The 23,355-nt window shown below is 39.1% G+C and overlaps 1 protein-coding gene across 1 annotated transcript; it reads left to right on the top strand.

Annotated features, from left to right (window-relative positions):
* Positions 1-67: 67 nt before the first annotated feature.
* On the top strand, positions 68-22,959 carry slco2a1 (solute carrier organic anion transporter family, member 2A1). The gene is made up of 14 exons (XM_039810860.1): positions 68-253; positions 5,506-5,643; positions 9,771-9,933; positions 10,900-11,112; positions 12,558-12,656; positions 12,750-12,889; positions 14,132-14,204; positions 14,380-14,544; positions 15,262-15,466; positions 16,417-16,564; positions 19,654-19,817; positions 20,498-20,562; positions 21,900-22,020; positions 22,123-22,959. The coding sequence occupies exons 1-14, from the start codon at positions 194-196 to the stop codon at positions 22,241-22,243; spliced, it is 1,875 nt and encodes a 624-aa protein (XP_039666794.1). The 5' UTR covers positions 68-193; the 3' UTR covers positions 22,244-22,959.
* The last annotated feature ends 396 nt before the right edge of the window (positions 22,960-23,355 follow it).

Here is a 23,355-nt window from a genome sequence, read left to right as displayed (position 1 = left end):
TCACAGGCTCGCGCGTGACTCAGACTGTGTGCGCGGGACTCGGTGTTCTCCGTTCACAACTTCCCAAACATTTGCGCGTGGAGCTGAGGGCTGAGTCACATGACATCACTCCCCGGGGCCGGGGGAACTAAGACAAGCTGTGACAGCGGACTCCCGGAGCTCAGTGGAGCGCGCTAGGACACGAGCTACACTAATGGACCTACTTCCCTCCAAAGACATGAAGAGAACCAAGACGCGGTTCCGCAGCATAAAGGTAGGCACCGCTACTAGAACCGGTCCGGTTTGAACCCGCAGCTCTTGGTCCCTCATTGTTTATGGAACCATTTGAGCTAGATTTATTTGAGAAGATTGCATAATAATACTCAACAACAAAAAGACAAGTGATTTCATGGGGATTCTTTTTCTCTAAAAACCTGAGCACAGTGTTGCAGAGCTCCATCTTAGTCTTATTGTCATTATGTCTAAAAAAGATTTTATTATAAGTATGTATTTGGGTTGCCTTGACAAACCTGTTAGACGGAGCAACGAGGAGGTTTGATTTTTGATTAAAAAGATATTACTGTTCCATCAACCCGTTCAAAACAATACAGTGGGTTGAATTGTTTTAATGATAATGTCAAGTCAATAATTAGCCTTTATTTATGAAAAAAATAAAAAAGCGCTGCAACTAACGATTGTTTTCACTATAATAAAATCTGCTACTTATTGTCGTGATGTTTAATCTGTAATTTGTGATGTGTAAAACATCACAAATTGCTGAAAAATGCCCATCAATATTTTAGAGCCCACGGTGAAATGATCAAACGTTTTGTCTGACTAACCCCCCCCCCCATCCAATGATTCAGTTTACAGTAATGTAAGACCAAGAAAAGCAGCAAGATCTCACATTTGAGAGCCTCCAACAAGAGAATGTTTGGCATTGAAAATAACAATCAATTATCACAACAGTTGCAAATAGCCTACATGTTCTGTCAACAGATGAATTGCCATTGTTCACCTCTAGAAATCCCACACAGCTTCAGATGGATTTGGTTGGAGTAAATGTTGACAGTTTTATGTTTCTATCATTTAATACATTGGTGAGTCTCTGTTTGAACTGTATCCAGTTCAAAGTTTGGTCCATTTTCTGCACCTCAAGCTCCAATATTAAAAGTCTCACTGAACACTGACTTGTGGGAGAAATATATTCCAGCACTGAGTGCCAAAAGGAGAATTTGTACTTCACTGTATGGCAATAATGGGAGAGAAACAGTTTGTTCCAGGGCTGTGAGTAATAATGAGGCAAAACTCCATGACATGTCTTCTTCATTGGTGTTGTGTTGTGTGAATGAAGCATGACTAATACACCTATATTCTGTAAGCTTGGAGGACACCACTAAAGCGACTTCTGAATTCCCAGAAGGTAAAGCTTTCTTTGTGTTTACCTTAAGCATTCTCATACAGACTGTGGTGGGTCCAGTTACTGCAAATCTTCTATTTATCATTTGAAGTCTTCACTTTAAAGCCCCCACCCCACCTCCCACCTCTGTTGAAACCGAGATGTACAAATATAGAGAGAGTGGAGGGCGGTGAAACAGTATGGCTCAATCTACAGACATCATCACATTATTCACTTTGAGAGTTCATGGCCCTTTTGCCCATCCTGCACAGTATGAATGCATGTGAAGTTCAAAGCTATATAACAGTATGTTTGCATAATGGGAGTAGTTCTTAATAAAAGCAGGCGAAGCAGCAGGTAATATGTCATACATTTTTGCAAGTCATTCTTACAGCGGTGAGAAGTGGAAGCAGAGGAGTATCTTTGAAATTGCGTCAAACTGTAACGCTAGAACTCTTGAGTACTGTTGGCCTCCCGTCTAGCAACTGCAACAAAAGAGTAGAAAATTGCTTTTCACAGGAAACTAAATCACTTTGCACTCAGCAGAGCCAGCTGGTCAAAAATGATTTCAGAGGAAGCGATCATATTGATCCATCTTTTCTTGACACTAGTACATGCTGCACAGCGCCTTGCTCTCTGTAGTTTCATCAGGACATTCTGTTTGTTTTTTAACAACTTTGTGCTTATCTGCTGTGGCTACACCCAGGTTTCACCATCAAATTCTCCGTACGGAGATCTATGCAAACATCCGAGCCAAGTTTCTGCTTGGGGACACTTCATGTTTACATCCTGATCAGTGGGACAAGAAATGTTGGAAAGCTTCTGAGCTTCTGAGCTTCTGAGCTTCTGAGCACCTGAGCACGTGGCTCATGTTCCGTCATGGTTAAGCGTTTTGGGGAATACGCTTATTCGCTTTCTTGCTTAGTTAGTTAGTTAGTGATTGACAGGTCGGCGTGTAGCCACGCCCCTGCTTTATCGTCTCTTTTACAATAAATGGGACCATCATTTACTAAATGAGCATCACGCTGTATTGAAGAAGACCTGAAACTAGCGATTGAGAGCTTGAACTTGTTAGGAAAATGTTTACTGAGGGTATAAATCAAGTGAGAAGTAGGATCATGTCGGCCATTGGCCCTTTATGCAATCAGACTTCTTTTTGGAGCCAGTAGAGTCGCCCCCTGCTGGAAACGAGATAGAATGCAGGTTTGAGACACACATTGGCATCTCCATTGGCTTCACTTCTCAGGCCCGGAAGTTGCCGCTTGGTCTGAACACACTTTTAGGCTACTACATAACAAAGGGGAAACGGATAACCTGGCTCTATAAAAGCTAAAAAGCTAAAACACTCTTATTAACACATTATATCTTGCTTGTTTAATCTGTACAACTGAAGTGTAAAAACAACAGGTTGTGGTTTTACGTGCCAGGCAACAAGACTTGAGGAAGTCACTGCTCCCAGCCAAGAAATAACTTGGCCCACATAAATCCATAACCTGTCATTTTGACACTTCAGCTTGTTGTACTGATTAGCTTCAGAGGTGCCTGCAGGCTTGATTTCCTACCTTCAGACATAGCCAAGCTAGCTGTTTCCATCCTTTAGGCTAAGCTAACCGTCTACTTGCTGTAGCCTTATATTAAGTGGAGAGGCATGAAAGTGATTTTAATCTTCTTATCTAATTCTCTGCAAAAAAAAGTGAATAAGCATATTTCCCAAAGAGCAAAGCAGCAAAACCTTTTTATGTCTGTTTCACAATGAAGGGAGGTGATTCTGTGGCTGTTTCTTTTAAGTATCCTGGGAGACTTCATACCCGTAGCCTTTCCTTTATTTCAAGTTTTGACCAGGTGTTTTTTGTAGCAAAAAAAACCCTATTTATATCCAGTGTCATAGCTACAACACGTGTCCCTGAAATAAAAGCTTTCAAATTCAAGTATAAACTTCCCTCAATTCTTCCCCTCGCAGCAGGGTCGAAGGCTGGGACAATGACGTCCAGAGAGAAGGAGCTGAGAGTGTTCAAAAAGGATAAATATGTACATAATCTACAGAGGATTCAAATCTGCACCACCGCTTCCCTGCTTGCCAACATCAAATAGGCTTAAATCACTTGTATTAACAGTGTGGCTAAATAATAAATCCTGCGTCTTCACAGTGGGACCCAGTGTTGACACAGTGTAGTGCTGAGCACCAGTTGTAATGTTTCTTCATGTTAGAATACTCTAGGCAGATCTGATCCAAGTGGGCAATATTCCATTATCAAGAAAAATAGACATGCTGTATTTTATCATTAATATTAATTGGGAGCAACTGGTTTTTGCTGATTTTCATGCTAATGGTGAAATGTTGCACTTTGATGGATGTGTTATTATTATTATGTGTTGTGTTTTGTGTGTGGCCCAAGAGTTTAAAAGCCAAATAGTCAGGAAGCCAGAGACTTGTCTCTGAAACATAATGTTTGTATCAAGCGTTATCTGCATAAAAATATAAATCCCACTTCGTTAAAGGCTCAAGTGGATTTTAAGTTGACCTGAAGCCGTGGTTAAAGAAGCACTCGTGAACCACTAACTTTTTATTTGAATCTAAATCACAAACAAAGGAGGCTCTTTGCCTCCCTGAGCAAATGGATTCATTTGATACAAAATGAGGATGAAATATTAGCAGGAGTGTAAAAGCATCTATTGTGTGTGCTAACAAACCATAAAGCCAAGCTTTAATAGAAGTAATAAGTGTTCTGAGTCAAACACATTTATTTATTCTCCCTCAGCTGGCCTAGCAGCCGGCAAACAATCTGAAAGCTTGGATTTATCGCTGTTTTCATTGCAAATTCACTCTTAATCTCTACACGTATGTTCAGCGTCATTTGTGCATTCATGACCCCCCCCAAGCAAAGGAGGGTCTTCTAGATAAATGGGAGCACGTCCAGTGGGCGCCATTGATCTTTCCACCTCTTTGGATGTGAAGAGAAGAGTCCAAGAGACAAAATCATACAATCAGAGACACATATATACACTTCAGACTAAGAGATTGACAATGATTCTGAAACTTTTTTGAGCATTTGGAGAGAATACCAGATGAATAACTGCTTTGATATATGAATATGATGCATTGGTAGGGATTACCTAACAGTTGTTAAAATTATCATATCAACCAGCTACAACATTAAAATGCTGCTTGTTAATAAATCCGTTTTAATGATTTATATATATATATATATATACATATGGCCTCATTTTACACCTCATTCAGTCATTTAATCCATCTATTTTCTGTCTACAATATGTACATTGTAGCCATAAGAAAGTTGTTTCATGTCTTTGAGATGTGTGAATGTAAATGAATGTGAACGAGTCCAGGCCTGATGCCCTGCTACTTGGAACATGTACCATGTGTTTTGTGAAGCAGCTGTTTCACGTTGCAAAGATAGTATTCTTCTCTGATGTTTAAGTATGCACTCCATTGGGTGAACTTGACATCTTGTTAGCGTGTGACTAAGGAAGGTTGTGTTGTGTCCTCCGGTATTTTTCCGAGACATCACATATGGGATGAAAATGTTATTCCTCTGAATTGGTGGAATATGGGAGGAAAATGTTTTAGGCTTTGAGTCAGATCTGCCTCGATGTGAGTGCAGCCAAGCGTCTCTTGTAGCTGAAAATGGCACAAAGACTAGGGCTGGGTATCGTTCAGAAATGTTCCATCCCGGTACCAGTACCAATACCATGACTTCGATACCGGTTCCTAAACGATCGATTTTCGATACCAATTTTATAAAACAAAACTACATTACAACATTACCCATTACGGCACAAATCTTTTTATTTATTTTTCATGAGTGAGCCCCGTCTCTGTGTAACGTAGAGTTTTTCCTGCCTGTCTCTACAACATGTAACGTTAGACAGCCAATCATGATTAGATCTTGGTAGAAGCATGCTGCATGCTTATTGGCTCACTGACGCTGATGAGATTTACTCCTTAAGTATTGAAATTGGGTACTTAATGATGAGGCATTTTTCAATACTCGATACTTTAGAGGCAATTCCGTCAGATCGAATTTGGTACCCAGCCCTACAAAAGACACTTGACATTTATGACGTTTACCTATTTTCCTGTCTGTCTGTCTGTCTGTCTGCCCTAGCTGTTTGTCCTGTGCCACGGCCTCCTGCAGTTCTCTCAGCTGCTGTACAGCTCCTACTTCAAGAGCACCATCAGCACAATCGAGAGACGCTACGGCCTCAGCAGCTACTCCTCAGGAACCATTTCCTCTCTCCACGAGGTAGGAGCCAACAATAACATACCCTCACCCAGCCTGAAATCGTGATAGCTTTATTTCAAGGATTCCGATGACAGAGGAGGATTTGGAGAACAAGCAACAAGTCAAAATAAAACTTACTGAATTTAAGCCAGACTCAAGTATTTTGGAACAGTTTTATTACAGATACGTGGGGTCAAGGAAATGATAAAATGTACCGTACGTGCTTATTGTGGTGGGATTGTTTTATGCTCAAGTGGGATTTAAATCCATCACACAGTTAAATCTTTTCCAGTTGTTCCAAGTATGCATGAGCATGGGTCACAAATGAAATCACCAAGTTCACGTATGATACCTTTGGGCTTTTGAATTCTTTTGCAGCTCAGATCTTCTCAGAATTTGGCTGCACCTTGGCTGAGTTCTAATGTGATTTACATGATCTGATATGATTGTATGATATTTTATGAAAAAACACAGATGAAAAGATTTTAGTTTTAGATTTCTTTTAAAGTGGATATTTAAAGCTGCTACGATAGATATTTCAATATTAACAATGGATCAAATGACTATCTGTAATGGAAAAGGGGCTGTTCTAAATGATGTCACCCCGTAGCATTACAGAGCTTTTAAGTGTCTTTCTGCTCATTGTTGAGGTTTTATGGCCCTCAGCATTACTGTTTGCTTCACTTGCTCATCAACCTGGTTTCCAGATTCTGCAGGCAGCTGCTTTTTCAATTTTTAGGTAAAATGCTCAAACAAACCAGCACACAACCATAGTGGAGCATTTAGCAGCTAAAGATTTACCCTTAAAGATTACCCTTAAAGCCTAAGGGTATTTTAGGAGGGCATTTAAATATTAGAAGCCTGTATTCAAAATGTGATGAAATTAGAATTTTACTAACTGGTTCCAATCTAGACTATTTGTGCATAGGTGAAACATGGATGCATGATAAAATCCCCACCTCAATGATAGAAGTGCCGGGATATAAGTGCTATAGAAAGGACAGGGTTACTGGTAGAGGAGGAGGAGTACTGGCTTACATTAAAGACTCCTTTAAGACCAAGGAAGTTCAATTAGATGAATCTTTATCACTTGAAAGTCTTTGTGTAAATGTGGCTCTATCCTCACGCATGATCTTTAACATCCTTGTGGTGTATAATCCACCATCTAGTTGCCTACAAACTTTTTATCGAAACTTGGAAAAAAAATTCAAATCTTTTAAACCGAACAGTGAGGTACTTATTTATGGTGATACTAATGTTAATTGGTTAAATAAATCCAGTAGGAAACAACTCAAAGACTTAATATCAAAATATGACTTTCATCAATTTGTAAATGGACCGACTCGCTTGACAAAAACATCACAGACAGCAATAGATTTAGCTTTCTCAAATAAGCCGGAAAGAGTTTTAAAAACATACAATCTGGTGTGTGGCTTATCAGATCATAACATGATATTAATTTCCAGAAAACTTTCAAAAAAATGTCTAAATGAATATAAATATGACCGAAAGGCAACCAAGTTAATAATTCCCCGCAAGGATGTTATTAAATTTGAGAATGAGTTGGCAAACACAAATTGGGATGAAGTCTCACAACATAGTCAAGTGAACGAGTGTTGTGATATATTTACTTACTATTTACTCTACAATGAGTAATATTTTAAATAAGTTCTTAAAACAATGTAAAATGCCACAAAGAAAGTTACAGCTTCCATGGGTAAGTGATGCAGTACGACAGCTAATTAAAAAAAGAGATTTTGCTCTAAAAACCTATCTTAAAACCAGATACGACACAGATCTGATGTTATTTAAAGGTTTACGAAATCAAGTAGTAAAAGAATTGCGCAACTTAAAAGCAAATTATTATATGAAAATTCTAACTGAAACGAAAGGAAACTGTAAAGCATGTGGAAACAAATAAACAGTTTAATTAAGTCTAATGTAAATACAAATAATTCATATGAACTAAAATGTGAAGGAAAGGACATATCAGACCCTGTTGAAGTTGCTAATGCTTTTAATAAATTTTTTACTAAATCTGTACAAGATCTTGCTTCTAACTTTTTAGATGGCGAGCCTAATAGTATAAATTTTAACACATTGTCATCAGAGAATGAGAATTTCTTTAAAATTAGAGAAGTGAATCAGGCAGTGGTATCGAAAGCTATTTCAGAGCTGAATGCCAATTTATCGAAAGATAACTATAACATAGACGCAACTTTCCTCAAAAAATATGCACAAGTTATCATTCAACCGTTGACCCACATTATAAATGTCTCTATTAAAACTGGAATATTTCCAGATGCTTGGAAAAAGTCACTGGTAAAACCAATCTTTAAGTCCGGGAACACCACAGATGTTAGTAACTATCGACCAATCAGTCTAGTTCCGGTAATGTCAAAAATATTAGAAATAATTGTCTCAGAACAACTAACTCAATATTTAGAAATACACCACTAAACACACCCCCCACAACAGGGTTCCAACCAAACCCCCCCCCCCAAAAAATTTTTCCCCCCCCCCAAAAAAAAAAAACCGTGATTTTTTTTGGTGCAGTATTCCTGGACTTAAAGAGGGCATTCGACACTGTAAATCATAGCCGTCTTATCTCGTAACTATCATCTTATAATACATCATACCAGGCATTATTGTGGTTCGAGTCATATCTACAGGGTCGAGAACAATGTGTAGTTATTGATTATGCAAAGTCTGCCCCATGTAAAATTACAACCGGAATCCCGCAGGGAACCATACTGGGGCCTGTTCTCTTCAGCCTGTATGTGAACGAGCTGCTTGAAGTATGTCCTGAAGTTGACATTCAGATGTATGCCGATGACACTGTGGTTTATGTGTCCGGCAGGAGCCCTGTTGTTATCGGCAGTACATTGACTAAAAGTCTAGAGAAAGTGTCTGATTGGCTAAACAAATCATGTTTAACACTTAATCTGAGGAAAACTAAATCTATGTGTTTTTCTATAACAAGAAAGCAGATAATAAATAACCTTAACATTAAAATGAATGGTGAACTCATCGATCAAGTAGAAGAAGAAAAATATTTAGGAGTGATTTTAGATTCTCAGCTAAATTACAAAAGTCATATTAAAACCATCTCAAGAAAAATGAAGGTCAGTATGAATTGTTTCAGATTGATCAGGAGCAGTTTAACATTTGAATGTGCTCATGTCTTTCTGAGCACTATGATCCTGTCCCATCTGTCGTACTGTACCACTGTTTGGTCCCAGGCTAGCCAAACTACCCTAAAGCCTATTGAGGGGCTTTATAACCGTGCCCTAAACATTTTAGATAACAAGCCCATTCAATTCCATCACTGTTACATTTTAAATAAATATATACAATTTTAAACTTTGTTAATTTTGTTAATCTTAGATACATACAGTTGTTTTTTAAATGTTTAGCTGGACTTGCACCTGAGACACTTTGTAAAGAGCTGCTGCATGTGGAGACTGTAAAATTCCATTTTGTAAAACCTCTTTTGCCCAACATGTTTTTTCTGTGGAAGGAGCCAAACTGTGGAACTGGCTTCCTACAAATATAAAGGCTATACCCAAATTGTCCACCTTTAAAAAACTAGTAAAAGCATGGTTAATACAGCAGCAGCAGTGTGATGATGCCATATGAAATGTATAGCTGTGTATATGTGAGGTGTGCATCTGTGTGAGTCCGAGTTAATGTGTTTATTTACTACACTTATTTTTATTGCTGTTAACTGTTTTTTTGGACATTTTATTGTATTCACTGTAAAAATTTGACTCCTTTTATTATTTGAACTGTTAAAAGCCCTCCTAGGGACAGGTGTTGCGAATTATCCATGGCTATAAACATTGTGATACAGGCATCGGATTGTTATTTATGTAATAATCTATGTTTTTTGTATCTGTCCCTATTTAAATAAACTACAAAGAAAAACTCTCAGGAGTTGGTGAAGACCAAACAGAGGGCTTAAGCCCCCCTAAAAAGGGTCTAAAATCTTGCCATGCAGTGCAACCCTGGCCACTTCCATATTTAGTACGAGAGTCCATTAGTAATGTTTGAAAACTGTGACACCTGCAATTTAATGCATTAAATGTGAAAGAGAAAGTGCTCCCTGTGGCTCCTCTTTGAAGCATGTGTTTGTGTCCATCTCTTAGATCAGTAACAGTGTGCTGATAGTGTTCATCAGCTACTTTGGAAATCGTGTCCACCGTCCTCGCTTCATTGGAATCGGTGGACTACTGATGGCTGTCAGCGCCATGATCCTGACCTTACCTCACTTCTTGTCCCAGCCCTACGAATACGACTCTGTTTTACACAGTAAGAATGTACTGTCTCCACTGGCCCCGCTGTGACAGCTAGTGTGACTCAGTCCAGACCAGGGGACTTATGAATGTACAAATATGTCAATGCAATTTATGAGACTATACTTAAAGGTTCGTCTAGAACCCTGCAGCAACTCCTCAGCAAAGGCTCCATAGCACTCAGCAGGAGTCAAACAAGTACCTGCTGTTTGACTTTCTGTACTATGCTGCAAATGATGTATTTAGAAAGCCTTGCCAGTGCTCTCCAGCTGAACTTTTCATAAATCAGAAAGAAATTTCAGAATATCTATGCACTCCCTGAAAGTTTCTAAGATTAGAGTTCCCTCCAGGGCATTTCATGTAGAGATGTTCTGACTATTTTTTCCCTTCCCGACACCTGAACTTGCATATCTGCAGATACTGAGTACCAATCCGAAACCAGTGCGTTTTAAAAAAAAAAAAAAAAAAAAAAAAAAAAAAAAAAAAATATATATATATATATATATATATATATATATATATATATATATATATATATATACATTTAAAACTCTTTCCTTTGTAAAGCATGAACAAATAAATACAGAGAATGAATGCCATAAAACTTTCTTTTTATTATCTAGTTTGACAGTCATAACGGAAAAAGAACAAATATAAAGTTAACTACTAATTACATTTTTTGGTTATATTGGATCGTGCGTAGAGTCACGTACTCGCCCATACCAGCATGTAAGGCAGCATCGGAGCCATTTCCAATATTGGTATCGTATCGGAACAACTCTAATCTAATTTGTAACAACAATCTCCCTCTTCCGTCTTTATTTTGACCCCCATGGCGTTGTACAGAGTGTCAGTGAAGGGCCAGAGAAGCTTCAGGAAATTAGAAGGAGTTGGACATCTGCATCCACTGGCTTGTCATTAACTCTCCCCCCCACCTTCTCCTCCCTTCTCCGCCCATGTGTGACCACCTGCTGTGATCCAGATCGCCATGACATTTGTAACTTTCAGAGGAACTCCAGCGGCCTGGAGACTTGTGGCCGCGACGAGACCAGGCGCCTGGCCGACACTACCAACCTGTGGCTGCTCATGGGCAGCGCCCAGCTGCTCTTTGGCGTGGGCTCGGTGCCCATCCAGCCCTTTGGGATTTCCTACATAGATGATTTTGCTGGGCCTGGCAACTCCCCTCTTTACATAGGTGAGAGTAAGATGAAGTGAACACAGTCTGAGGCTCATGGTGTTATCCTGGGTGATTCTGCATGTTACAAAAAGCTTTTTAATATACAGACTTTTTAACATTGGTATTTTGTGACTTCATTTTTTAAATGAAAATTTGGTTTTAAAAGTATTTTTCAGGTAATAAGGTTCAAATGTTTCATATTCCAAATAGCAAGACTGATAGGCATAAAGAAAAAGCATCTGGCTACCTTAGTGTATTCTAAATATATAATATGAAAATCCTATCACATTTTTAAAAGGGGGTTTCTATATGCTTTAATTTTCTGCAGAAAGCAATGATTCTGTTATGAAACATTTAGACAGTTTAGTCCTGTTTGTTTTAATACACAAAATCAACTCATCAACTTGTGAAGGGAGATATGTATATATATATGGGCACAGAAACATGTTTTTAATTTAACATCAAAGATTTTGATATAGTTCATAAAGGTTTAGTTAAACAGCAACAATCTAAAAACATTATGCCTCTCTAATTAGCAGATGTTTTCTCTCCTTGTTCTACAGTTCTTTCTGTTTGGGGCAGTCTGTCTCTCTGCTGTTCTTCTTTAATATCTTCTTTGATATCTTTTCTGCTCACAAATTCACATCTACCCTATTTATCTGGACCAGATAGAGTCATCAGTGTCAGAGCTCTGAATGTAGTTTCTTTCAATCACAGTGTCGGCTGCAGTACAAAAGTTATAAACAGACACAACCTCAGTTAGGAGAGTTCTCTAAAATGTTCAGCCACTAGCAGCTAGAAACCTAAAATCATCCCAGCGAACATTAAATATTAGCTTTTCACAAAGTTCAAACAAGATACATAAAAGTATTCCAGCAGTGTGTTTCAGTGTCATTTATAATGTTTTCTAATAATGCATTTTCAGGTTTTTAACATTAAGATTAAGCAGCTTTTTATGATTTATTTTCAGCCACTTTATCCACAGTCACAGAGCAGGGCAGAGCCATGGTAAAGAGACTAAACCTGATTGGTTCTCTTGTAAAGAGAACCTTTTTTCAGATTTAAGGCCATTACTGCATAATGTGTTGTACAACGGGCAGTGTGCAATTGTGTTGGCTAGTGGCAATCTCTGCATGCAACATGAGCATGTATGTATGTATGTGTGTATGTATGTATGTATGTATGTATGCATGTATGCATGTATGCATGTATGCATGTATGTATGTTCCTCGTTGTGTTGAATCATTTAAACAGCAGATATTGTTTGTTTGTCCAAGAGAAATTTCCTTCGGGATAATAATCTTATCCTATCCAAAATAAACCTACACAATATGTTAACAGTTTGTCAAAGAATAATGCCATGTGAATAACAAATTTTTGACACACAAAAATATGGAAACTTATCTTTGTCAAGACAATTAAAAAAGCTGAACAGTACTTCAGAAACTCTTTATCATTCGCAGCCATCCTGTTTGCTGTATCTGTATTCGGGCCTGCCGTTGGATACCTGCTGGGCGCAGTCATGCTGCGGTTCTATGTGGACGTGGACAAAACTGGTTTTGGTAATCTTCCATCCCAAAGATATTTTATAGACCGGTTACAGCAAGAAAGATGGTTGACTGTCGTGTCTAAGTGTTCAGCGGTGTTTCCTGCAGGAGCTGAACAAGAGCTGATGCAGAGTGATCCCCGCTGGGTCGGTGCCTGGTGGATGGGCCTGCTCCTCACCTCCGGCTGCCTGGTTCTCACCTCCATCCCCTACTTCTTCTTCCCTCGTGGAATGCCTTCAGAAGATAATGTAAGTCACACTCTCACTCACAGAGCTCTTTTAGAACAAAACAGCTCTGTTCATTCATTGAATGTATCTGTGGATTGTGAAAAACACAGTATAGCGCTCATTTTCTCATATCTTTTTACTGACACCTAGTGGCTTTATGGCAGCATTGCATTAAAATGTTCCTCTGTTTTTTTTACTATCTTGAAGGCACAAAAGGTTTCTCAATGTTAAAATATAACTCCACATTATAACTGGCATATTATATAAACACTTTTCAATTCCCAAAAACTAATTTCAACTTAATTATTTTGACATTTTAAACAATCTGCAGAAAACATTAGTCATAGATAAGATAAGGCCTTTCACATGCTTGTGAAACCATATTTGGCTCTTTTAGCTTTGTCCAGCACTTGACCTGGTAAAAATAGTTGTTGTAAAGAGTGCTACTTACAGGGATACTTTGCCGATTTCAACCCAGCTCTGTGTCATGGCAGTGGCAGTGTTGGCATTGTGTTCAGATATACAGTATTTGGATTCCCTCTGAGGCGCTGGTGCACGGAACACGGAGCAGGTGGGGGTGCTGAGATCTGCCGGGTGAGGCAAAATGCTTCATGGAGGTCCGTCAAGATCGACTGAAATGGCACCACGGAGGGAAGCTAAACACCGTGCATCTAATCACACTGGCCACACTGCCATGACACAGAGCTGGATTTAAATCAGCAAAATATCTCTTTAACATCCACTCTAAAATCAATTGAAATGAACACATTTGGAACATGGCGGGCGGTTTTGATGAAGGGGTACTAGAGGTTATCTGATAGCATGTGGTGTGTGATAGATGTGGCATTTAAATGTTTGGTTTCTTATAAAACACACATTCAAATTAAAAGTGTGTATTTTAGTTTGAAAAAGCCTCAGAAAGTTGTCTTTGAGGGACAAAAACTCTACCGAAATCTTCCATTATGGTGTTTGACAGCTTCGGCTGATTTTGATTGCACGAACACTGTGGAGCTATTGCACAGAGCTGTCAATTCAGTCTAATGTTCCCACGTCACATGAATGCATGAAGAGACGGGGGTTGTGGGGGGCGGGAAGAGGTGAAAGAAAGAAACCTTTGAGGTTTTAACTGATAATTCATTTCTTCCAAGTAAGAACAGGACTGATGGGGTTTGCAAGCGATCCTCCAGATTACTGGACATGCCCTTGTATTGATTACACAGCATATATGTGCCTATACAATTCATACTGCATGCTATTTTCCAGGTGGGTGGAAGTGAAACTGACATGAATGATGACTTCAAGAAGCCAGATACCTCTTTACTTGATTTCCTGAAAAGTAAGTTTATTGTATTCACAGTGTAAAGGTTCCACCTGTTAGAGCCACAAACTGACTCCACATAGCTTTATATTCTTAACATGTTCTCTAACCGATAAGTGAGAGTTTTTAACTGAAGTCATTTCCACTATCAGTGTAATAATCAGTGTGTCTGTATGTGATTGTGTCTGATCAGTGTTCCCCAGAATGTTTGTCCACCTCCTGTTGAGCCCTCTCTTCATGATGCTGGTCCTGGCCCAGTGCTGCTTCTCCTCAGTGATTGCAGGTCTCGCTACGTTCCTCAACAAGTTCCTGGAGCGACAGTACAGCGCCTCAGCCGCCTACAGCAGCCTGCTAGTCGGTAGGTACTGAAGGAGTGCAAAGCTTCAGGAAAGGATCCTATAATAGAATACGTTTGCCCTTTAAGTCAACTGCTCAAGGTAAACTTTATTATCCCACAAGGGGAAATTCATGTAGTCATTCATTACGCACCCTTGTCACAACATATAGACACCATAGACAAACCAATAAACATGTATAGAGAAGAAAGTAACAGTACTACAGAAATGACAATAACAGAAGTCGACAATAATACAAAAAATAAATACTACAGAAATGACAGACAATCTGACATTTACGAAACAAAAAAAACAAAAAAACAAAAAAAAGGGAAAAAGACTAATGTTTTCAGGTTTCAGCTTGCATTCATTGTCAGTTGTTGAATAATTCAAAGTAACGTACAGCATGGTATACATTAAAGCACTTTAATGGACACTCTTTATTTCATACATTATGTGGCATTTTCCTTTTGCAGGGTGCAAATGTTCCACCAAAACAAGTTCCATCCTGAGACTTTTGAGCAGAGGCACTGTTGCTACAACTTAGCGCCCAAGAGCAGCAAACAACCCAGAGCTTTTTTTTCTCCTATCCCAGAATGTATCTGTGACCTTACTCCCCAGCGCTGTGGAGATGCGAGACTAGGGTGTCAGCAAAGAAATAAAATGGCACACAATGTGTAGAAAACTCCTTTGGACATCTTAAGTAGACAATAATTATGATTCATAATCATGGTTCCCAGGTGCTGTGAATCTGCCAGCAGTAGCTGTGGGGATGCTGATTGGCGGGGTCATCATGAAGAAGGCAGGTCTCTCTCTGAAGACCATCCCACGCTTCTCTGTGGCCATGCTGACTATGTCCACCCTCCTCTGTATCCCTCTCTTCTTCATGGGCTGCCCCACACAGAAAGTCTCAGAGGTCAATTATTTCCAGATCGGACAGTATGGGTGAGTGACGAGGGTGGGGTATTCTTACTATATTTAAATTAAGAAACAGCCTGTTGTAAAACACATTATAGACCCAAAGACCCAAAATGTACTACCAGCTCAGTTATGTTTTCAAAGTTAATGCAGTTCAAATTTTGGAGGAAATTATTAGCATTTTATTGGTCACTGTAATAAAATGAGTTAGTGTACCTTCAACATTTTTGTACCAATTCCCTTAAATTGATACAAATATCTAACAATTACATTTTGAACTTCTGTACATTTTTATACTCATTCATCAAATCTGGGAGCATATACAGGGAATAGACAGGACACTTGATACAGTATAATTCCATTGGGAATGAATTGGGCTAAAATAGGCCAATGTTACCTTTCAACATTACTTCCAACTGCATGCCTAGCCATGAAAATACATCCATGCTTGTGTCAGTATTTTGAACGCTGCATTGTTTACACCTAGTTTTGCCTGCTAGCGGTCTTCCTCTTCCCTGTCGTTTGTTGGCACATTGCTACATTTCTTGCCGCATGTCTATCATTGCATGTAGATCAGTGGAATAGCCTGAAACTGTAACAGTAAAGTGTATTACATTGTCCACGCTCATGCAAATGCACGTCCATGTGTGTGTGCACAAGATAGAAATAATTCAGGGGCCGCTCCTAAAAACATAACTGCACATACTTGTGGTCCACAGGGGACCTTTCAATGATCTGACATAATGCTCATAGGAATTTTTATTTATTTTCCTCCAAAAGTCATTACATTGTTTATTTGCTTTCTGTTTTCTTTATAACTTAATATGTATGTATATATTACACCTAAAACATATCAAAAGCATAATATTTAAACCTTAGAGTAATGTCACAAAGTACTAGGATGTAGTAGTCTAAGTCTAAAGCAAACCCATGCTAATGAAACATTGCTTTTGTTTGCCTCTCTCTGCCCTCCACAGGTCTCTACCCCTATGCTACTCCAACTGCTCCTGCCCTGCCAGTGCCTTCAACCCTGTGTGTGGCTCTGATGGTGTCGAGTATATTTCTCCTTGCCATGCGGGCTGCACCAACTTCACCAAAGATCCCAACAACACCCACAGGGTTCAGGTCAGTGCCTCCGCTAAGCACCTGTTCATGGTTTCCTCCAACAGTACAAATACTAATGATAGCTAAAGCCATGTTCAGACTGCAGGACTCAACGCTCAATTTTTTTCCAGATGAGTGACAGTTCACATTATTTTTTTTAAATGTGGCTCACATCAGTACTGGGCACGGCCTGAAAGTGACACGCCCACATGCGCAAATGAGTAATACCACGTCACGCAGCACCGTGTTGAAATGCTTATCAAAATAAACCCATGGATGTATAAAGAGAACCAAGGAAATTGTTATGTAGTTCGCTGATATATAGACATGTCTTTCGCCATGTAAAGTCTATGGGAAAAAAATTGCAATTCCACCTTTGGCCACTGTGCCCATGTTTGCGTCAAAGCCGGGTGCTGTTTCTGGGAATTGCGCAGAATTTTGACGACGGTCACTCTAGAGTGACGTCAGAGTTGCATGAATGACGTCCAGACATATACAAATATTTCATTTATACATTGGTTCAGACATTAGACCAAAAAATGGGTCAATTTTGCCTGCAGTCCGAGCACAGCCTAATTGACTAAGTTGACCAATTTGTTGCTGCATTTAAAAGTTTTACACTTGAATTGTAATTCCTGTTAATTATGAAGATTTTTTACCAACTTGTTGGTGCACAGTATTATTTAAATATTAAATAACAATTCAGTAAATTTATATCTGTGCATTTATGTGTTACATTTACAAAGTTAGGAAAGCATGGTTTAAGTCAAGCCTGATGTTGCCTTACACATAAAACAATGATCCTGGTCACTTCCACACAGTGAGGCATATTGCTTATTAATCAAACACTGGTATCGGAACGGTATTTGTTAATGTCGATATGGCCGATACAAAATTTTGAATACGTCGAAACAACTTTGCTGCTGCCTTTGAAATCTAGGGGAAAGTTGTGCAACACCAGAATAACATTGTATAATAAATCATCAGCAGTAATGAATGAAATTACCTGATGCAGAGTAATCATGATAGGAATGCTAACTTGATTGAAAAGAAAACAATGACTACATATGATTTGTTTTAACAGCAGGGTCTTCAAGTGTATAATTTTCTTCTATAATCTTCTATAATTTTCTTAGTGTGGGATGAGGGAAAAAACATTTTTGGTTCTTGTCCTAGCACTGGTTCTGTTAATCAGCCTGTAAGGGTGTAATTAACCTTTAACTGTGTAGGAGTAGAGTGCTGTAGGGAATACATATGCTTCATTGAGAGTGTTTTTGAATCTGCTCTTCAGGGGGTATACTTGAGCTTTAAACAGTTTTTCCAGTGTTATTAAGTAGATCCATGGAACATGAAGTGACTTCGACCTTAGATGCCTCTTTAGATTTGAGACAGAAATGAGATCACAGCATCTTGGGGCAGTGTCCCAGTATTTAGACTTTGTGAACGGTCTGCCAAATGATCCCACATTTCATAGAAGCAGTGATATGAAGTCCCAGACATTAGCCAGGAGCTTCCAGTGCAGGAGCAGTTAGAACAGACAGAGAGACTGCTCTTCTGCTTACAGGGCGCAAGTGGCTCACAATCATTATCCATCAATGCTTATTAGTCACAGAGCATTTGGGAGGTGTTTTAAGAGAGACAAAACGTCAGTATTCAGACGTCACAGCTTGTGAATAATCTTCCAGTGGGTGGATTGTATGACTGTTAATAGAGTATTAGTCCGATTGACTCAGCACATACGCCCGCTGTGTAATACTGCAGTACGAACACAGACAGTGATGGTTCCAGCTAGCTCAATAAATTAAGTCTCAGAATAATTATTTTCTCTTCTTTGTGGACTCATATGTCCACAAGTGAACAGCTGAAAGTGGAATTCAATCAGGTGCAATTTCTGTATTTTTATTTAATATACCTTATCTCTATGAACAAATATCTGCATATAATGCAACAGGAAAAAATTTGAATATGGGAAGCATTCTATCATGACCGAAAGAACAAGATCCAGGGTACAAGCGGCCGAAATGGGTTTCCTCAGGAGGGGGGCTGGCGTCTCCCTTAGAGATAGGGTGAGAAGCTCAGTCATCCGTGAGGAGCTCGGAGTAGAGCCGCTGCTCCTTTGCGTCGAAAGGAGCCAGTTGAGGTGGTTTGGGCATCTGTTAAGGATGCCCCTGGGCGCCTCCCTAGGGAGGTGTTCCAGGCACGTCCAGCTGGGAGGAGGCCTCGGGGAAGACCAAGGACTAGGTGGAGGGATTATATCTCCAACCTGGGCTGGGAACGCCTCGGGATCCCCCAGTCGGAGCTGGTTAATGTTGCTCGGGAAAGGGAAGTTTGGGGTCCCCTGCTGGAGCTGCTCCCCCCGCGACCCGACACCGGATAAGCGGATGAAGATGGATGGATGGATGGATGGAAGCATTCTGGTTTCTCTTTGTAGTCCGAGTATTATTGGTGATGACTATTCATGTTGGAGCAGGCTTTGGTTGCATACAGTAAACGGTCCGTATGGAGAGCAAAAGATGCGGAACCCACTGGCCGAAATGCAATCTCGGAACCAATAGACTATTGTCTGACAACAATGTAGCTTTTTATTAGCTTTATAAAAAAATGCTGGCTACACTGTAACCCCAAAATATTTGTCCCCAGAGGCTTAATCGTCATCAGACCAATAGCCGATGAGTTCAGAGATTGAATAAACCAACAGAACCGTATATGGTGTTCAGCCTTTCTTACTGTTTAACATGTAATACTCTTGTTTCGAGTAAAGTTCTTTCCATGTTTTCACAGAAAAAAGCAATTCATCTTAATTTGCTTGTTTTGTCTCTTTAAAAAAATTGACCAGTTTTTAAAGGAATACTTTGACATCTAGGGAAATATACTTATTCACTTTCTTGCTGAGAAGATCAATACCACTGAGAGAAGGGTGTCGATCTTCTCATCTAACACTCAGCAAGAAAGAGAATACGCGCATTTTCCAAAATGTCTTACTGCAATCCCCAGTGGGGAAAATAAGTATTACAGCAGATGTGGTACAACATGACAAAAGCATAATGTTGTATTTCATGTTCTTCAAACAACATTTATTATATTTCCTTTTGCTTTCTTTGTGGATACAGCTGTATACCAACTGCAGGTGTATATCTGGGAGCCAGAGTAATGCCCGCCCTGCTCCCTGTTCAAACAGCTGCCCACATCTTCTTCTCCCCGTCATTCTGGTCATCTCTCTGGCTTCACTGATCGCCTGCCTCACTCACAACCCCATGTACATGATGGTGCTAAGGTAAGGAAGGATGGCAATATGTTACAGCATTCTTTTGTTATATATATTTTATATCTTCAAAATAAATGTAATGGATGATATGATCTGCTTTTCCCTGGTACAAACACTTACTATTGATGTTATGAAGTTTATATTTTACCCAACAAATACTGTATTAGATGACATACTGTAGCATTGACTTAGCATCTTCTGTTTTTACAAAACGTATGTTAAATATATCCAAATCTGACCACACAACTGTTGTACCTAGCACATCTTTACTTCTCTCTCCCCCAACCAGTGTGGACCTCTGTCACGTTTCGGAGACTTTAATATCCATTTAGTGACTGCTGCAGTCAAACACTGAGCTGAAAGGCTCCTCTTGAAGTCCATGAAAAGTCAAACACAAAAGTAAAAAAATTAGTGCGCCAGGCTCTTGCTATAGGACAGCTAAGAATGAATTAAAAGCAAAAAGTCTGCGAACACAAGTTGGGAGATTTGATGAGAAATTAGTTCTGCAAGGTTTCATAAAGATGCTCAAACTGATTTATTTGGTGATTTTCTACAAAATAAGTGTCGTTTTTTTTCTTTAAATACATCACTGTTTTTTAAACATGTGTACTGATTGATCACTGCTGCTGTTGTCCAGTATTGTATTGTATGAAAGTGCACGTTCTAATATCACTTCCCGTTCATTTCAGATGTGTTCCCTCCGAAGAGAAGTCATTTGCTATAGGAATTCAATTTTTACTCATGAGAGTATTAGGTAAGTCAGGACACAAATGCTATTTGTTTGTAGTCCTCTATACTCATGCATGATTGAAATGAAAATGATTGTATTAACGATAAACCTTTTGTCAAAGTGCCCAATAAAGCCTCCAAATCCCAAAATGTCCTCTTAGTTCAACTAAAACTAAAGTTCACCGTTGTATGGAGCCTCACAGTATCCAATATTAAATATTTTAAAAGACATTCTGAAATAAGCAGCAGAAATCCATTGTGTAAAACATATAAATGAACCAATAAATGATGTAGTAATTAAAGAAATTAATTATTATAAATTATAATTTCATCAATTTTATGTCTATAGTAACAGTTTTATGTCTTTATTTCATTATAGAATTTTATATTGGAAAAAAAGTGACATGAAAAGTGGCATCATGAAAATATAATGTGACATGAAATAAAAGTGTTGACCGGAAATATGCTATTATAAATTAATAACTGAAAATGGTTATTTTAAAATAGAAAGATCTATAATGAAATAAAAATAAACTACATGAAAACTCTTCATGATGAAAATATGAATGATAAAATAACATGTCATATGAATGACCCGAGTTTTCCAAATTTCTTAAAGGACCTCACAAATTATAGGTGAATTTCTATAAAAAATATACAATGACTTATTTATTTAATATTGTACACTTAAGGACTCTGTACAGTTAAGTGTGATGGCATGTGGGGCTGCTGTATGGTGATACAACAAGTAAACATAACTGAACTACATTCCTCGGTACGTTTTAAGCAAAAGTTGGATTGCCCTCTAGTAGTCTATATCCACGACCTTCCACTTCCGAGATTGCTCCGTTGCCCGTGGAAATTCTGCCGGATGTCCCTCTTTTCAGCCGGATGTGCGTCCCCCTTCCTCTGTCTCTGTGTTGGCGTTCTAACCTCCGGTGGATTTGTGAGGACTATGGTTAACTGCTCCTCAGATCTCTGCAGGGTAAATCCAGACAGCTAGCTAGACTATCTGTCTGTCTGTCTGTCTGTCTAACAGCTAGCTAGACTATCTGTCTGTCTGTCTAACAGCTAGCTAGACTATCTGTCCAATCTGAGGTTTCTCTCGCACGACTAAAACTACTTTGGAACGTACACATGTTCCACCAAAACAAGTTCCTTCCTGAGACTATTTAGCAAAGGCAATTCTTTTAGGAAAAAGGCAAGACTGATAGTTTTTAAATTAATATTTAAAAAAGAATCTCACATAGCCTCTGCAGTACTCAAAAGTACCCCTAGGGGTACACGTACCCCTCCAGCTCAACCACATGGGGATAGAAGTGTGTCGTTTACCCTGTACTCTGTTTTCGGTCCCCCTCTCAGCCTGGCTACCTGCCCCTGCTCTCTTTGGGACGGCCATTGATGCGTCATGTATCTGGTGGAAGCATGTTTGTGGAAAGAGGTTTAGCTGTGGTTACTATGACAACAACATCTTGAGGAACCGGTAAGACAAATGTATCACTCACTACGCATATTATATACACACAGGAAATACATCCAAATCACTGCTGACAATCGTTTGTCTTTATGTGTCTGACCGCTGCAGGTACTTGGGCTTACAGGTGGGTTATAAGGTCATGGGTATCGTCCTACTGATGATACTGGGGTGGAAAGCAAAGCGGACCCAGGAGTACAGTCTGGAGAAGAGGCCTGAAGGACTACTGTGACCCTGCTGAGCGCCCCTGTGTCTCTCAAAGCTTTGCTAGAATATGTTGAAGAACAGTGTGTGGAGCAAAGCTGTGTTAGTAGGAGAAAGCCACAGCCTACACTGACCTCAATATCTGTAGGCCCACTTCCCTACCTAGTGCTTCACTGGTTGGAGTTAAGATGTACATTATCCAAAAGGGAAATATCTGATGTTTTCGGATGCTTTAAAGCTAATGATTGGTATTATATTGAAAATATAACTCACTTATTACAAGTTTTAGTGAGGACAGCTAGAGGGCAGCTAAAACACCTCTGTTGTGTGGTACCTCACAATATTTTACATGCATCTGAGATGAGAGTTCAGATGGATAAATATCTTTGTGTATTACTTGTTCCTATAAAGAAGGAATCTATTCAGGTTTCTATTTCCAATGGGAACATATTCTGTAACTAATTACCTGTATTACCTTAATATTTAAGTTTATTTTTTATAGATGTTTGTCTCATACACAGAGACATCTGTGATAACTGCAGTACTCTTTTCATATATGATCACATAGTATAACACTTGATTTAATTGCAATGCTAATGAATGATAAGATAACAAGTACACACACTGTTACTCATGAATTGAATTAACCAGACACATTATGCTGTCTACTGGTTTGGTTGTATTGGTTACAGTGGAGTGCATAAATGTGTAAGCATTACTGGCAAATACAATACAATTAATCAAGTTAGCGTCAAGTCTTTTATTAATTTATGTCTTTATCTATGTCTTAAAAGCTGGATAGCCAACCAAATGTCCCAGGTTTAATGCATGTCCGTTGGTTTTGGTGTTTTAATTAATTCCACAACTTCACACAATGCTTAGAGGACAGAAGGTTAGGGTGGGTCAATAGTGTATGCCTGTGAGAATAGCTGAATAATATTTTCTGTGGCTTTATGAGCTTTCTAAAGTATGATAAAATTGCATTGCATTATGCTGTAGAATCCAAGGTTTTCTGGGGACTAAAAGTCAAGACCTCTCTGCCTCTGCCTGCAATGACTTTGATCATTCTTTTTAAAATGTCTCTCAGGTTCACTAACTTTATGGGAGTGCAATTTTGAATCACTGGAAACCCGTTTAAGT

This window comes from Perca fluviatilis, chromosome 9, assembly GCF_010015445.1.
Source record: "Perca fluviatilis chromosome 9, GENO_Pfluv_1.0, whole genome shotgun sequence".
Classification (NCBI taxonomy): domain Eukaryota; kingdom Metazoa; phylum Chordata; class Actinopteri; order Perciformes; family Percidae; genus Perca; species Perca fluviatilis.
The sequence above is the reverse complement of the archived record's forward strand: the minus strand, read 5'-3'. Positions and strand labels throughout refer to the sequence as shown.

What these genes read in the sequence shown, in the direction of transcription:
- slco2a1 (XM_039810860.1), top strand. Translation starts at nt 194, where the DNA reads ATGGACCTACTTCCCTCCAAAGACATGAAGAGAACCAAGACGCGGTTC. An exon ending in CCATTTCCTCTCTCCACGAG is followed by an intron (nt 5,644 to 9,770) that starts GTAGGAGCCAAC and finishes TCCATCTCTTAG; the next exon opens with ATCAGTAACAGTGTGCTGAT. An exon ending in ATGTACATGATGGTGCTAAG is followed by an intron (nt 19,818 to 20,497) that starts GTAAGGAAGGAT and finishes CGTTCATTTCAG; the next exon opens with ATGTGTTCCCTCCGAAGAGA.